General features: G+C 40.1%; 1 protein-coding gene across 1 annotated transcript in view; it reads right to left on the bottom strand.

Moving 5' to 3' along the window:
• The window catches only part of LOC131421775 (ankyrin repeat and sterile alpha motif domain-containing protein 1B-like), a 75,285-nt gene that overhangs the window by 29,530 nt on the left and 30,273 nt on the right, over positions 1-15,482 (bottom strand). The window contains exon 6 of the mRNA XM_058568589.1: positions 612-623. Within this exon, the coding sequence (XP_058424572.1) occupies positions 612-623 (12 nt within the window). The remainder of the gene's footprint in view (positions 1-611; positions 624-15,482) is intronic.

Genomic DNA, 15,482 nt, shown 5'->3' with positions numbered 1-15,482 from the left:
GGGAGAAACGAACAGCTCTGTCTCCTACTGCAATTTCAAGCGACTATTCTTTTGACTCGAGTTAAACCATGTCAGATTTAACTCCAAGGGTGAGTTTAACATTAACAAAATATATGCCGCCACCCCCACTTTTTTTCCTAGTCACTCTCTTTCTTCAAGGCACGAGGTATGTCTGAATAAGTACTTAAAATAGGGATTTAAAATACATCATTGTGAATTTTTCTTGAACCTGGCCAAATCCATAAAAGCTGACAGTATATTTGCAGCAGAATAGCCAGTGACCACATAGGATATAATATCACTCTATAACAATTAAGCAGGCTGTATTTTGAGCCAAAGCAAAAGTGGACAGTCCAGGTAACCTACTTTATCATTTAGAGCCGCTGTACTCCCTTCAGCTGGGTTCTTATGATAGATGTTCACACTGGCTTAATGGGCTTAGAGTTTGCAGCTTCTAGGGTTTTATGCACCTGCAGAAAGTTTCTCCGTAATTTAGTATGTGCTTTTTCTGTTTAGTTTTATCATTCATCATAGGTCACCAACAGTCTGTTTACTTCATTTCCTGCTATGGATACTTCTAATAATCATATTAAACATCAAGAAGAACCTACCTGACAGTTAGCCTGATGGATTTTCCAGATAAGAGAGGTGGGAACACAATAGGAGAGAAAATACATAAAAAGGTGAGCGGAAACCATTTTAATAATTCACCAACAGCCTAAATTCATTAAAAAGTAAATGGAGACGAGGCTTTTCAAACAGATGTAGATGCAGCAAAACTGTTATTTTAGAAATTGCTTCAGGCTTTTACGGGCCCCATCTCTCCTTTTCTTCTTCGGTTTTCTCATCATCCTGTTTACTGCATTGCACAGTCTTATGACTGACACGCAAGAACCTTCCGCTTTGAGCGTTCCACGACCAGCTGTCTTATGTATATTAAGGGAATTGAGAGAAAACATGAACTTTCTTGATTTCTTCATTTATACTACCCAATTTTCCATTTTTAAATTCTGAAATGTGACCAGAACTAAAGAAGACTTTTAGTTAGATCCTGTGAATGAAACTCACTGAACTCAATGATGGTAATTATATTGCATCTTTCACTTGAGCCATGGAAAAGGTGCTTCACATTTTCCTGATTTTTTGGACATCTTTTTGACAGCTACTAGTTTCAAAGATAAAGAAAATGGATTACTAAGAGTATTACTATTTAATATTTATTAAATGTTTCATACAGTATAGAAAAAAGTAGCTCTCTTGAAGTGCTTTTTAACTAGTTTTAAAATCACCCTGACTCGCCAGTTTTCTTTTGTGATTGCCAAAAAGAGATGTCATGAAATTGGAACGTAAGGTTAGATACTTGTATCTTTTTAATGCTTTATCCAACCAACTCTTGAAAATGTGCAAGATAAATCTGAGGCAAGAAGAAATAACATGCAGGGTGCTGATTTTAAGGTGAAGCAGTGGGCTGAATTCTGTAGAGGGAGAGGGCTGTGGCAGGCACAGGCGATGGTTTGGTGGACTGAATGTGCGTGTATGAAGAATTCTTGGCAAAGAGTAACAGTGCATTTCAACAAATCACCTTGCTCATCTCTTGCTATGAATACATTCTCCAGAACAGATCTATCTGTAACGTGAAACAATATAGAGCTAATATAAGATTAAAGTATCAACATTTTATTTAGTGTTAAAAACCCAAAAAAGAAAAACCCATTTGTCATCCCTTCAGCAATTGCGTGGTTATATTAGGCAGCCCACTGTGCTGGAAAAACTCAGAGTCTACTTCAGGGGATGTCAAACAGACCTCAAACTCCGTGTAAACTCCAGTCTGTTGAAAGTGGCTGTCCCAAGTCCTGTGTTGAGAAGGATTCTGAGCCTGTGTCTGGGCTCAGTGGGAAAGGAGGTTGGCAACAACGTCTGCTATGGGAGAGGGAGAGGAAGAGGCAGCACCTGAGCTATACATCCCCATTCCTAGCCTGGTCTGATACAAACAGCAGCTACAACACAAATGTTGACAAACGTGGGAGAGGAACCAGCAGAGTGCCTCCAGAATACTGACCAGGGAGAGCCTTACTTTGCATGAGAGAGTGGGGCAAGTCTTCATTCATTCATTCAACAAACACCGACTGACTGCCAAGAGTGATTGAGCTGGCTCTTAACGGATGACTAGGAATTTTCCAGATGGCAATAGAGGACAAAACAGGTTGTTTTAGCAGCAGAACCAACATATACACACACACATGCCTGGAAATAAGAAATAATATGGTAGACATGGGTAATTGGTGGGAGATGAGGCTGGTACAGTAGGTTTGGAAGATTGTGACTCAGTCTGCCAAGCTAGGATGCATTGGAAGCTTTTAAGTAAAGAATAACACAATCAGATCTGTGATGCAGAAAGATAGTTCTGGTGGTTGGATGGACTGGAACAGCTAGAGGCTGAACGCAGGGAGGCAGGAAGCTGTGGTGCAAATTCAAATAAGAGACCGTAAGCACCCAAGTTGAAGCAGAGGCACTGGAGAATGAAAGAGGAAGCCACAATTCTGATGAGGAAGAACCGAGAAGATCTGCTAACCAATCCGCCACGGAAGATGAGTGAGCGGGAGGATGTCACAGATGCAGAGGCCATTAGCCCAGATAAGGAATACCAGAGGCGAGCATGCTTTTACATGAAATCCTCTTGAATGCGCTCAGTTTGACAGTCAGGTGGAGATGTCCAGTAGGAAATTAGAAAGAAGAATCAGATCTGGAAATCCATCCACACAGAGCAGGTGGCTGAGGAGATGGGAGCTGTTGAGGTGGCTCAAGGAGGGAACAAGAAGAGGGCTAAGGACCACCCCTCAGGGAAGGTTAATACTTAAGAGGTGGGGCAGGAAGAAGAGTCAATGAAGGACCCTGAAACAGAGCAGGAAGAAGCCTGAGAGCAGTTTCACAGAAGGCAAAGAGAAGAGTCCTTCCTTAGAAGGTGGGAGCAGTGCCCGATGCCATGAGGACTACGAAGGCCTAAAAATCTGTGCCTAGCACAGTGGCTGGCACACATCAGAGCTGTTACTTTCATTGGTTTCCTGGGTGAAATCCCTGGCTTTAGCAACTAGAAAAATTTGTTGCTGATTTTATTAAGAGCAGCTTTAGGAGAATGGTAGCAGCAGACAGAGAAAAGAACACAGTAAGTTGTGAAATGAATGTCAGGGAAAGGGAGCAGAGAGCTGGAATAAAAGACAGGTCAGGACACATGCTCCTCGGCTGAAATGAAGGCGTCAGCGGTGATTTTTGTCCTGATACGAAGATTCCACATGGTATTCTCAGCCAAGCTGAACAAAGAAGAAAAGATAAAAGACGGTCATTTCTTTTTCTTTCGTGGGTGCCAAGAATCCCTGCTTCCCTACCTGGAGGCAGCAGTGGGGTACCAGATGCAGGCTGCACACAGGTCTCTAGGAATGGCAGTGTTGGGGATGGCCACACATTCCACTTTGGAGCCCAAACTGCATCTCTCCCCACTGAGTCCCTTGACAGGATGATGGACCCTGGCCAGCCACAGAGTCAAAGGGACTGTAGGAGGTCTTCAAGGTAATGCTTCTCCTTTAAGGAATTTATACTTTCTACCAGAGACAAGAATCCAACCACTTTTCAGGGGATTTTCTGATGGTATACTTTGACAAAGCTTTCAAAGAGGTCTTTTCATACATAATTTTAATGAAAGATGAAAATGCATAGAAAGATGGCAAATATACTGAGTCTTCAGGGAGACGAATCAGGAAAGCAAGAAATTTAATAAGCATCCACTTTACTTCATGAAGGCTTTACAGATACTGAAATGTGAGTGCAGAGCTTCAGTCCATCACAGGCAGCCCGAGTTCCACTCTCCCCACTGTCTCTTCAGGCTGCAATCACCATTTTGTTCTCCTGCCTGGGGATGAAGGCACCTGGTCTGGACATTCCTGCTCAAGTTACAAAGCACTCGCTCTCAGGAAATGTTGGTTTCTCTGACCTATCTGCATGCTTTCCTGGGTTTCTGGATAGTTAGTACTCTCATATGTGTATGTTAAAAAATTCAACCTGTATTTATTTGTATAAACAGAATTCTCCTCTTCAGGCCCATTTCCTCAGTAAAATGCTCAGGGTAAATCTTATTTTATGGTTCTCTCTTGTTTCTAGCTGCTTCTTTCTATGCCATGCTCTGTGCAGAATTCCTGAGGTTTCCCGGAGTCCTCAAATCCCTCCACTTCAGTGCCAGCTGTACAGGAGAGACTAATTTGTAATGAGGACCTCCAGGTACCTAAGCAGCTGAATACTCATGGGTAATACCCAAAATTAACTTAACCTTTACAGCATCTTGCTTCCTGCTAAAAGCATTATGGTGACATTCAACTGTATTTTGTTCACAATTTCCCAAATTAAGATTATAATCCTTTTATTATTCCAAGAGAAACAATATTTAGTTATACAGAGATGTTACATTTCTGAAACCTAAAATAAAATGCAACATTTGAATCTTAAATTCAAAACCAGCCTTATATTTAGCACTGGGTTTATATCGTCTGTGAGCATCACACAGAACAGGGATCATAATTTTCTATCTGGAGGTGGACACCTGAAACATTGTTCTTAATAGAGAAAGTAATTGAACCCTTTTAGAGCTTTTTTTAAAAAAGAGGGATTTTTGGATTCACCAAGGAAAGTAATAATCATCTTTTTGCTTTTCCTTTTAAATTATAAATTAAGAACTGCTTAGAATCTTTGTATCAAGTCAGAAATAACCATTGGTACACTTAATGTAGCCTTATACTATACCCTGAAAATAGTTTTTCATTTTCTATGCAGAGTCAACAGTATGAGAATATCCCTTTGAGACTGCAGGGACTCGCATCTCAGAGCATGACTTTCACAAGCGAGAATGAGTGCAGAGAGGTTTATGACTGGGAGCACTTCAGTGGTGAGCTGGAATGTTGGGTTTGAGTTGAGAGCGACGTTTATGTTCCTAATAAGCATCATTTGTGCTCCATAATTGGCACAGAGATGGAGAAGGGGGAGGCAGTCGATGGGGAAAATGTCAATGACTCTTCATTCTTATAATACCCTGATCGTTTCCAGTGTACTTTAAACACAGACAAGGGAATAGATTTCCGGATGGTCTACTGCCATCCAACTTAGAGTATATTTTTAACCTACCCGTGGCTACCCCAAGAATGCTTTCTAGTTAGATCTTCAGTGCTGAGTCATAACTATTAATTTTACCATATAATATTTTCCTTAGTTTGTTTCAAAGCTTAATTATTATATTCAGTTTCACCAAGTAAATTAAAATAGGATCAAACAATTACGTTTGGTAGCCCTAAGTGACTTTCAAATGATTAAAAAAATACACAAAACAAGGATTATTGTGGTGATTTTGCAGGCAGCAAAACTAGCTGTGTTGTGGGAACTATAAGAAATAAAAAACAGACCATAAAATCAGCCATTTGAAATGAACTTTTCTCCTTTGGAACTCAGTTTAAATGTCACTTTCTGGGGAAAGCCTTGTCTGGTCCCCAGCCTGACGGGATGCTTTCCTCCTGGGCTCCCCCCACCCCACCCTGTGAACTTCTGTCGCTCTCTCTTCGCCTCCACTTCCTGGGTCTCGGGGTGGTCTGTTTCCCTCACTACATGGGGAGTTCCTTGAGAACGGCCCATATCTTTCTTGATTTGTCCTCCCCATAATGACTAGCACACGGTCTTAGTTTGAACCCTATGACCCATTTTTATGGGTCAAAAATGGCTAAATTCGTCAACAATTTCATAAGGTTCAATCTAACAGCTGGTGAAAACTATGATTGTTAAAGGAGTGAGCAAATGAATTAATGTAAGGGAACGAGCACGAAGCCAGCTTTATAAAGAACCACAGTACCAGCCTCTCAACACATGGAGAGCCCAGCAAACTTTTCACAGAGCCCTGGTGCCCAGAGCCAGGCATGGAGGCCTTGGAAGAATGTGAAGGAGAACCACAGAGATACATCAAGAGATTCCTATGGGGTGGCCAAAGCTTCACAGATGTTGTGATTTTTCAGCCTCAAGGAGACAAGGGTTAGGTCTTCAATTTTGCAACAGTAAGCTGGCTCAGATTGCAAGCATTAAGACAAGAAGGAAAGACTTGAGGGGGCAGAATGATGACTAGGGGCAGCTGGGAAGTTTTTCCCTCTGGACGTCTTTAAAAATAGTTTGGACTCTCATCTGTCACTAATGACTTAGGGGTAAGCCTCATTTGGCTGCGCGTTGAGGTTAAATGACCTCCCAAGGGCTTTTCTGGTCATAAGAACTCTGACACAAAGTCTGGGTGAATACAGAGCTTAACTAAGACCATGTGACAAGAACAGACAGTGGGCAAGTGGCCATTCCAACTACTCCTCCGGCATAAGACACGGCTACTGTACACATCCTGGCCGAAGCAGGCACAGCGCAAAGCGATGCCCTCTACCTCAATTCCTCTAGCCCCGGCTGGTCTCCAGGCACTGTGGCAGAACGATTTTACCAGGGCAGCCTGTCTACACAGCAGCCTTACTGGAATGCCCAGTGGACTAAGGCAGTGGTGCTCAAACTTTTGCACGCATTTGAATCACATGGAGGGCTCGGTAAGTAACAGACGGTTGGGCCCCAACCCTAGAGTTTCTGATTCAGTGAGTCCTATGGGCTGACTGTTTGTGTACCCCCAAATGTCATACATTGAATCCTAATGTCCAATGTGATGATATTAGGAGGTGGGGCCTTTGAGAGGTGATTAGGTCATGAGGGTGGAGCCCTAATGAATGGGATTAATGTGCTAATAAAAGAGGCCCAAGAGAGTTCCCTTGCCCCTTCTGCCATTTGAGGACACAGTGAAAAGACGGCTGTCTATGAACCAGGAAGAGGGCCCTCACCAGACACCGAACCTGCCAGTGCCTTGATCTTGGACTTCTCAGACTCCAGAACTGTGAGAAATAAATTTTTCCCAGTATTTGGTATTTTTTTACAGCAGCCCGAATGGACTAACACAGCAAGTCTGAGATAGGGCCTAGGATTTTGCATTTCTAACAATTTTCCAGATGCTGCTGATGCTGCCGGTTTGGGGGCCACACTTGGAGAACTTCTGCTCTAAAAACGCAGTTGATCAGTTTGATTGAAAGTCACTGTCAGAACTGTTCTCTGCTGCTATGCACGTAAACTCAGTTGTACTGCATCCTACATTAATTCAGGGAGAAGTTAATTTATCAAAACACGCTATTCTCACTTGACAAGTGATTTCCAAAAATCCTTAGTTGGCACTTAGCTGCAGCTCTTGGTCTTCAGAGCAATTAACAAGAATTATTTAATTCTTCCAAGGTTTCTCAGGGACTGTGAAAGTATAAAACATTCTTCACATAAAACAAAGAGTTCAGGTCATAAAGACAGATTCTACAGTTACATCTAGAATAGATGTTGATCAGATAGAGCTGATAAGCCCAGGGGTCATGTCGAAGATGTATAGTTTCTCATAAAAGTCTCTCAGTTCTCCCTCAACTAGGAGCACATCCAAAGTATTAAGTATATGCCCCTGAGAGATGTGACAAGCAAACATCAAACATCAATTTTTGTGTACTGCTTCTGGGAGTGTAAACTGGAACAAGGTTTTTGGAAGGCAATTTGGCACTACTACCCAGAGTTTCAAGATGTGTATACTCTTTGGCCCAGCCATTCTATTTTTAGTGGCTTATTCTAAGCAACAATCAGACCAGTTGCAAAAGCTTTAGGCATAAGGATGTTACTCAAAGTATTGGTTATAACTCGAGAAAACTGGAAATGATCTAATGACCACCAAGGGGAACTGGTTAAATAAGTTTGGTTCAGTTATGGGGATGAATATTGATTGGAATAAACATATTTCAAAATATATTTTTGTGTTTAAAAATAGATTACAAAACAGTAGGTGCAGAATATTTCCATTTTTTGTAGAAAAGTGATGCCTATGAATGCATAAATAATCATTCTGGAGGATTACATACGAACAAGGTGTTAACAGAGAGGTGTTTACCTCCTCTGGGTGGTAAAATTACAGTTGTTTTTATTTCTCCTTTCTGTATCTCTATTTTAAAATTGGATAACAATGAATGTGTGCTGCTTTTATAATAAGAAAATGTAAAGTTTTAAAAATTTATGATTTTTTTTAGTTAAAAAAGCCAATTGTAAATGTGTGAAAAGACACAGTGACTTTTTCAATCCATCACCTGTAAATACAACTTCAGAGTTTGTGTGTGTGTGTGTGTGTGTGTGTGTGTGTGTGTGTGTGGTCATCTTGAATTTATGAAGGGACCCATGATAAAAGCTCCTTCCTCCAGGAGGTGCTGTAGTGAGTAAGAGCACAGGCGGGTATGTTTGGATTCCTATCTTTAGTTCCACCCCATTCTGAGCTGTGTGGTTAGGTATTTAACCTCTCTACGTCTTAGTTACTTCATCTGCAAAATGGGTATGTTAAAACAGCATCTACTTTGTAGAGCTCTTGTGAGGATTACATAATTCAGTACCTAGTCTGTAGTGAACATCAATAGATTTTAACTATTACTGGTATTCTGAAGATGGATGCTTCCATTTAGCTTTCCAAAGCATAGCACCCCATTGGCAAAAGAGAGCAGAAGTAAAGTCAAAATGTGTGGGTATAGCAGCCAGCCCAGTGGCATAGTGGTTAAATTTGCCTGCTCCGCTTCGGTAGCCCAAGAGTTCACAGGTTTGGATCCCGGGTACAGACCTACACACTGCTTATCAAGCCATGCTGTGGCAGCGTCCCATATAAAGTAGAGGAAGATGGGTATGATGTTAGCCCAGGGCCAATCTTCCTCAGCAAAAAAGAGGAGGATTGGCAACAGCTGTTAGCTCAGGGCTAATCTTCCTCAAAAAAAAAAAGTGGGCATAATTGGATAATCTCTGGGCTATACGCTAGGATGGCAGTGAAATGGTGGTTACAACAATGAACATTTAGCAGAGCAATGTATCTGGACCAATGACAATGGACTCAACGTGTTTCAAAAAAGAGCTTAAGACAAGCAGGAATTAAAGACAGAAGAGGCCCATGACATCTTTCAGTGATGTGGAGTAGTGAGGGTGTTATATGGGAGACAAGCCAGTAACAAGAGCAATAAAAACAAAAATAAAAAATAAAGAGAACTGGGAGATGAAGATGACATGGAAGAAGACGGTTGGGACTGTTTAGTCTTCTGTTCGGTAGACCCCTAGGAAAATATTCACAAAGCAAAAGGTACACACTAGCAAAGCTCAGCAATAAGGAGTTAGAAACGTGGCTGTGTCTTTGTGTGTACTGCTATTTTAATACACACCCCTCCCACCCCACACACACACATTTACGAGCTGTATTTACCTGGCTTGGGCAGTACTTGGGAGAGAGTGAAAGATAAAATATTTGATTCTTCCCTGAAATTTGGGCAACGGAGACTCTTAAAAACAGTTGTTTGTTTTTTTCCAGCCTGGCTCCTAAGAAGTAGTCCCGGAAATTATTTCTGAAAATGACAATTCCTCATAGAAGGGATTTGTATAATGACAGAAGAACTAAACGTGACTTTAGTTTGAGTCTCTTCTAAGGGAAGAGGAAATAGGTTTCTTAATTTAACATTTCTATCTAATTTTAAAATCTTTTTCCAAGCTTTCCAATCCATTGTCCACCATTAATGTGTTTCCTTTCAAGCACAGAAAAAAAGACAGTCTTCACACTTCAACCAAGACAGACAATTATTTGGAAATCAATATATATGAAAATTCAACTTTAGAATTGCTTCCAGATTGAAAGTTAAAAAGTCATACAAGTTGGGGCTGGCCCAGTGGTGTAGCGGTTAAGTGCGCATGCTCCAATTTGGCGGCCGGGGTTTGCAGGTTTGGATCCCAGGCGCGTGCCAACGCAATGCTTGTCAAGCCATGCTGTGGTGGCGTCCCATATAAAGTAGAGGAAGATGTTAGCCCAGAGCCAATCTTCCTTGGCAAAAAGAGGAGGATTGGCACTGAGCGTTAGCTCAGGGCTGATCTTCCTCACACAAAAAAATAAATAAATAAAAAATAAAAACCATGCAAGTTAAGAGGAATAGACCTAACAAGAAGTCTCAACTATGGTGAAACCACCTAAGGCCTTTGGGAAATAGAGGTTCCAAAACCTAAATACACTGGAAGAATTGCTTATTCTTGACTTAATTTAAAAATATTTCCTGTCTGGGCCAGCCCCATGGCTTAGTGGTTGAGTGCACACGCTCCGCTACTGGCGGCCCGGGTTCGGATCCCGGGCGCACACCAACGCACCGCTTCTCCGGCCATGCTGAGGCCGCGTCCCACATACAGCAACTGGAAGGCTGTGCAACTATGACATACAACTATCTACTGGGGCTTTGGGGAAAAAAAAAAAAAGAGGAGGATTGGCAATAGATGTTAGCTCAGAGCCGGTCTTCCTCAGCAAAAAGAGGAGGATTAGCATGGATGTTAGCTCAGGGCTGATCTTCCTCACACACACAAAAAATTTCCTTTCTTACATCAGGAAGGCAGATTTCTCCCTTATTCTCATTGAAAATAGGTATTTCTTTTTCTTTCTTTTATTTTTAAAAGAAATTTCCTTGTGCACAAATACCTGTGAACAATCCTGTTAACTACAGCAGAACAGCGAGTCCGATTTCAGAGAGTATTAAACTGAATACAATGGCTTACCTCTTACAGTAGCAGTTTCCTAATGGTATACGTAATTAGGGAAGTGATAGAGTACTGTAAATTAGTGATAATTATACCCTGGGGCAAAATTCAGGGCTGGGGGCTAGAGTACATGTAAGTCCAGGGAGGCAAAATGGAAGCGGTGAACCTCATCTGGCTGGAGCAAATCTCTAATTTCACCAAACATTGTACATCTTAGAATCTTTGAAGTGGGAGCTACTAGTACCAAAGAAAACACTGAAAGGCTAAAACAACCTACTTATTGCTTTGTAAAGTCCAGTCTTGTGGACACATTATTTAAAAGAGGCAGCTCTCAATTGATTTAGGAACAAATTACCTCCCCAAAATATAAAACTGCAAAATTACATATACCATCTTATCTACCATTTCCCTTCATTTTGTCTCCCTTTTGGCAATGGCCTTTAAAAACTGGAAATAAGAGTGTAGGATTCCTAAGTTTGTGAATACTCTCTACATATTGTGTATATAGAAAACCAGGGTAATGACTGGGACACTGCCATTGTTGGGGAAAAACAAATGAAATAATCCAAAGCAAATCTATCCATCAATTTACTTGTTTTCCAAACATTTGGGGGAACAGGTCAACATGTTTTGAGATTTTGGTGACCTAGACCTTTTATAGGCATTACTACTGATCCATCACAACCACCTCATAAGGTAGGTATTATACAGCAGGCCCTGGGGATACAACATGTATGGCTCCCACCTTCTAAGGGGCATGGCATGACGGACCAGAGGTTCATATAATGTGATGTGAGGTGTGACAGAGGGGAGGTGTCGTGTTCCATGGGGGACACGTTAGGGGGACATCATATTCAGCATCCCAGAGCAATACTTCCCCTCAGGAATCCTTTCAGAAATGAAGACTCTGTCTCTAAGCACAGATTTAACTGGAAAACCCAACCAGTAACATACAAGACAGCACTAAATGAATACGTTCCGATTAAACAGATATTTTTCACAACTCTTCACACATTACTAATATATGTTTTCAGATTTTAATTTTAAATAGAAATGTCTGTAAAGCTGTCATGGTAAAGGAAATAAGCAGCCAAATTTACTACTAAGGAGCAAAATAATTCACAGAAATCATTCTTCCTAAAAGTGTGCCTCAATATCAAGGCATATCTAATCTCTTAGGCTTTTATTAAAGAAAACTCTAAAAGATCAGGCTAAAATTGCAATTTTACTTAAAAAAATGATCAGGGTTTAATGCAAGTTCCTATTGATTCTTCTTCACTAAACATAATTCAGAAGATAATTTTAATAGGGACGTTATTTAGGGTTTGGATCGAGGAAAAAAAAATCTTAAGAGGAAAACCTGCATACAAATATTTATAGCAGCTCTATTCATAACTGCCCAAACTTGGAAGTGACCAAGACGGTCTTCAATAGGTGAATGGATAAACAAACTGGGGTACATCCACACAATGGAATATTCAGTGATAAAAAGAAATGAGCTATTAAGCCACAAAAGACATGGAGAAACCTTAAATGCATATTGCTAAGTGAAAGAAGCCAGTCTGAAAATGGTACATACTATATGATTCCAACTATATGACATTCTAGAAAAGACAAAACTATAGAGACAGTAAAAAGGTCAGTGGTTGTCAGGGGTTAGAGGGGCAGAGGAGAGGAGAGATGAACAGGCGGAGCACGGGGGATGTTTAGGGCATGAAACTATTCTGTATGATACTGCAATGGTGCATGGAATTATGCGCATTTGCCAAAACCTCAAACACTGTATAACACAAAGAATGAGCTCTAACATAAACCATAGACTTTAGCTAATAATAACATATCAATATTGGTTCATAATTGTGACAAATGTACCACACTAATGCAAGATGTGAATAATAAAAGAACCTGTGAGGGTGGTGGTGGTGGATGGAGTATGCATGCACGTGTGTGTGTGTGTGTGTGTGTGTGTGTGTGTGTGTATGAACTTTTTGTGCTTTATGCTCAATTTTTCTATTAACCTAAAACTGCTCTAAAAAGTAAAGTCTATTAAAAAAATCTTACAGCAGTTTGAAGAGGAAAAAGACTGGTTAACCTGAATGAAGAGAGAAGTGCTTCCATATTGTAGAATGATGTGAATTACTATCGTCTCACACATGGTAGTTTATTATGGCATATTTTTAATTGAAATAATATGTGTATAATAAAACACTAGGAGATTAGTGTAGAATTATCCTTATCTCAGAACTGGAGGGGACCTTAGAGATGAATAAACAGGTTTAGATAAACTTAGAAATTAACCAATCGTGACTATCAAACACTCCAAATTTGTCTGAGAAGGGAAAACTGTTCTTGGTTTCTACTGGGGCAAAGGGAATGTGTTAAAGTAGGTGTTGTGGAAAAAACCCATTTTCCAGTCACTAAGAATGCAATAAGAACTCTCCTGAAATATTTATTTATGTTAACACATTGGAACGTACCCCAAATTACTACATAGGTCTGTACCTAAGTGGTTTAATTTAACCAGTGCTAATCTTACAGACTCTCTGAGGGTTCCTAAAGCAATTTCTTTATCAACATAAATGATCCACCTTTTCAGCTATTTTAAAACTCAGGACAATTAATGTTCCATGGGCTCATGAGGGAGGTGGTACAGCCTGGGGTTCGGAGTGTGGGTGGTGCAATTAGACTGCCTGGGTTCAAATCCTGGTTCCACCACTTGCTGGCTTAGGCAAGTCACTTAACTTTCCTTGGCCGCTGTTTTCTCATATGCAGAGTGGGACAACAGCAATACTAACCTCATGAGTAAATGAATTAATGCACATAATTCACTTGTGCAGCCTGGCACACAGCTTTCAAATGTTACCTGTTATTAATTCTAACGAACTGATTTTAGGAGACCATGACTGTATGTCATTTTTGGGATCATCTATGATGATTCTTAAGGTTGATGGCCATGTGAAGATATCTCTATGGCGATACTTCTGCTACTCTGGGATAATTAAATGTTCACATGTTGGTCTCCTCCACTGGATGGTGAACTTGGTGAGAGCAGAAGCTAAATCATGGTCATCTTTGTTAACAAAGTCCATTTAAGAAAGTATTTCTCAGAACAAGAAACCACATTGATTTACTTATTACCAGGAAAGAAATTTTAATTTCAGCTAAAATGTGTACTGTTGAATTGAAAATATCTTTTTATTTCAATTAAAAGAGAAAACCAGGTAAAGTTTTAATCTACAATACTTTGGCCAAATAATATTACCTATCAACTTTTAAAATCATCTGTGTCCTAAAGTATTTCCCCTGGGGAGACTTGACTGTACTGGGATATCTGGCTGAAATGCCACCATGTTGAAAACAGAGAAAACAGCAACTTCAGCTTCCAACAGAAAATTAACTGCAAGTTGAGATCCACACCATTTTTAGCTGGTGAGAGTTCTAATTCACAACACAATGGTCCCAGGTAACAGATCAAACCTGCGCTTCTGGTTTTGAAAGGCTCTGGCGAATCCAGTGAGTGCAACTTTAGCTCCTGTATCAAAGACTGATATTTATTTACTCAAGATGGGAAATAACGGTTTGTGATGCTAGAAGAAGCAATAAAGTTCCTATTTTCATGTAAACCACCCAAAATAAAAAGCAAGGGCAGCAAACCAGAAAAATGCCCCAAAGAACAGAAGAATGACTTCTAAACAGACGGCCTTTTCTGTTTCATTTTAAGCAACAGACAAATATTTAACTAAATTATTCTCTACTGAGACTATCAAAATGGCTTTACTCTTGCTATCAGAATGGAATTTCAGATCCACTTAATTTCAAGAAATTGACTGAAATTCAAATCACAAATCTGGTGTATTTTAAATGGTGCTATGTGCTCTGTGCACTATTTCTGCTGATTACAGCATTGAAGTAGCTGGACTCAGATAATTGAGTGAAAGTATTAAATCAGAGATGCCAAATTAATTTCTTAGACATGTTCATGAATAGCTCGAAAATTATTATGAGGCTTGATGATTGAAAAACTTTCCCATTTTCTTATTGTTCATTGGTGACATAATTTAGATCAGATATATATTTAGAATACAAGATCCCCAGAATTATAAAACCAGGAAGAACCCTAAAGGGCATCTAGTCCAATGTTCTCATTTTCTAAGCAAGAAAACCAGGCCCAGGAAAAGCAGGGAATGTAGTAGTTAAATGTTTGGGCTCTGGAGTCAGACAGACCTGCGTTCAAGTCCCAGATTGGCAAGTTATTCACTGTGTGACCTTAGGCAAGTTCCTTAACCTCTCTAAGCCTCAGTTTCTTCATCTGTTGTACTAATCCACAGGTTTGTGGTAAAGATTAAATGAGATAAACATGCAAAGCACTCAGCACAGAAGACTGGCACGTTGTAATGACTCAGTAAATGTTAGCAGTTATTATTATCATGGCTACAAAGTGACTCGTAAGGCAAGTAAGCAGCAACAGAACTAGAACTTGGAGTTCCTGACCCATATCAGAGCTTTTTTTATCTAACCATACTCCCTGGGATAAAGATTCATTGCTCTGACAATTTAAGTATAATTCTACATCCAATAAAAGGATAACTGCATCAATCTCTCCGCTATTGAATTGATCAAAATATTAAATGGGCAACCACCTACTCAATTTCATGAAGATTCACACATATTTAGCTTTCCATGAGCAATGGATATTACATGTTTCCCTCCATAACTGTTTTAGTTCAATTCTGTTTTTAAATATTTCCCACCAAAAGCTGCTCATATAAAATAACTGACAAGGTATATTGGCCACAAATAAAAATTAGGGTTCACTCGCT

The sequence above is a fragment of the Diceros bicornis genome, chromosome 25 (genome assembly GCF_020826845.1).
Source record: "Diceros bicornis minor isolate mBicDic1 chromosome 25, mDicBic1.mat.cur, whole genome shotgun sequence".
In the NCBI taxonomy this organism is placed as follows: domain Eukaryota; kingdom Metazoa; phylum Chordata; class Mammalia; order Perissodactyla; family Rhinocerotidae; genus Diceros; species Diceros bicornis.
Note: the sequence above shows the minus strand (reverse complement) of the source record. Positions and strands in the feature narration are given on the sequence as shown.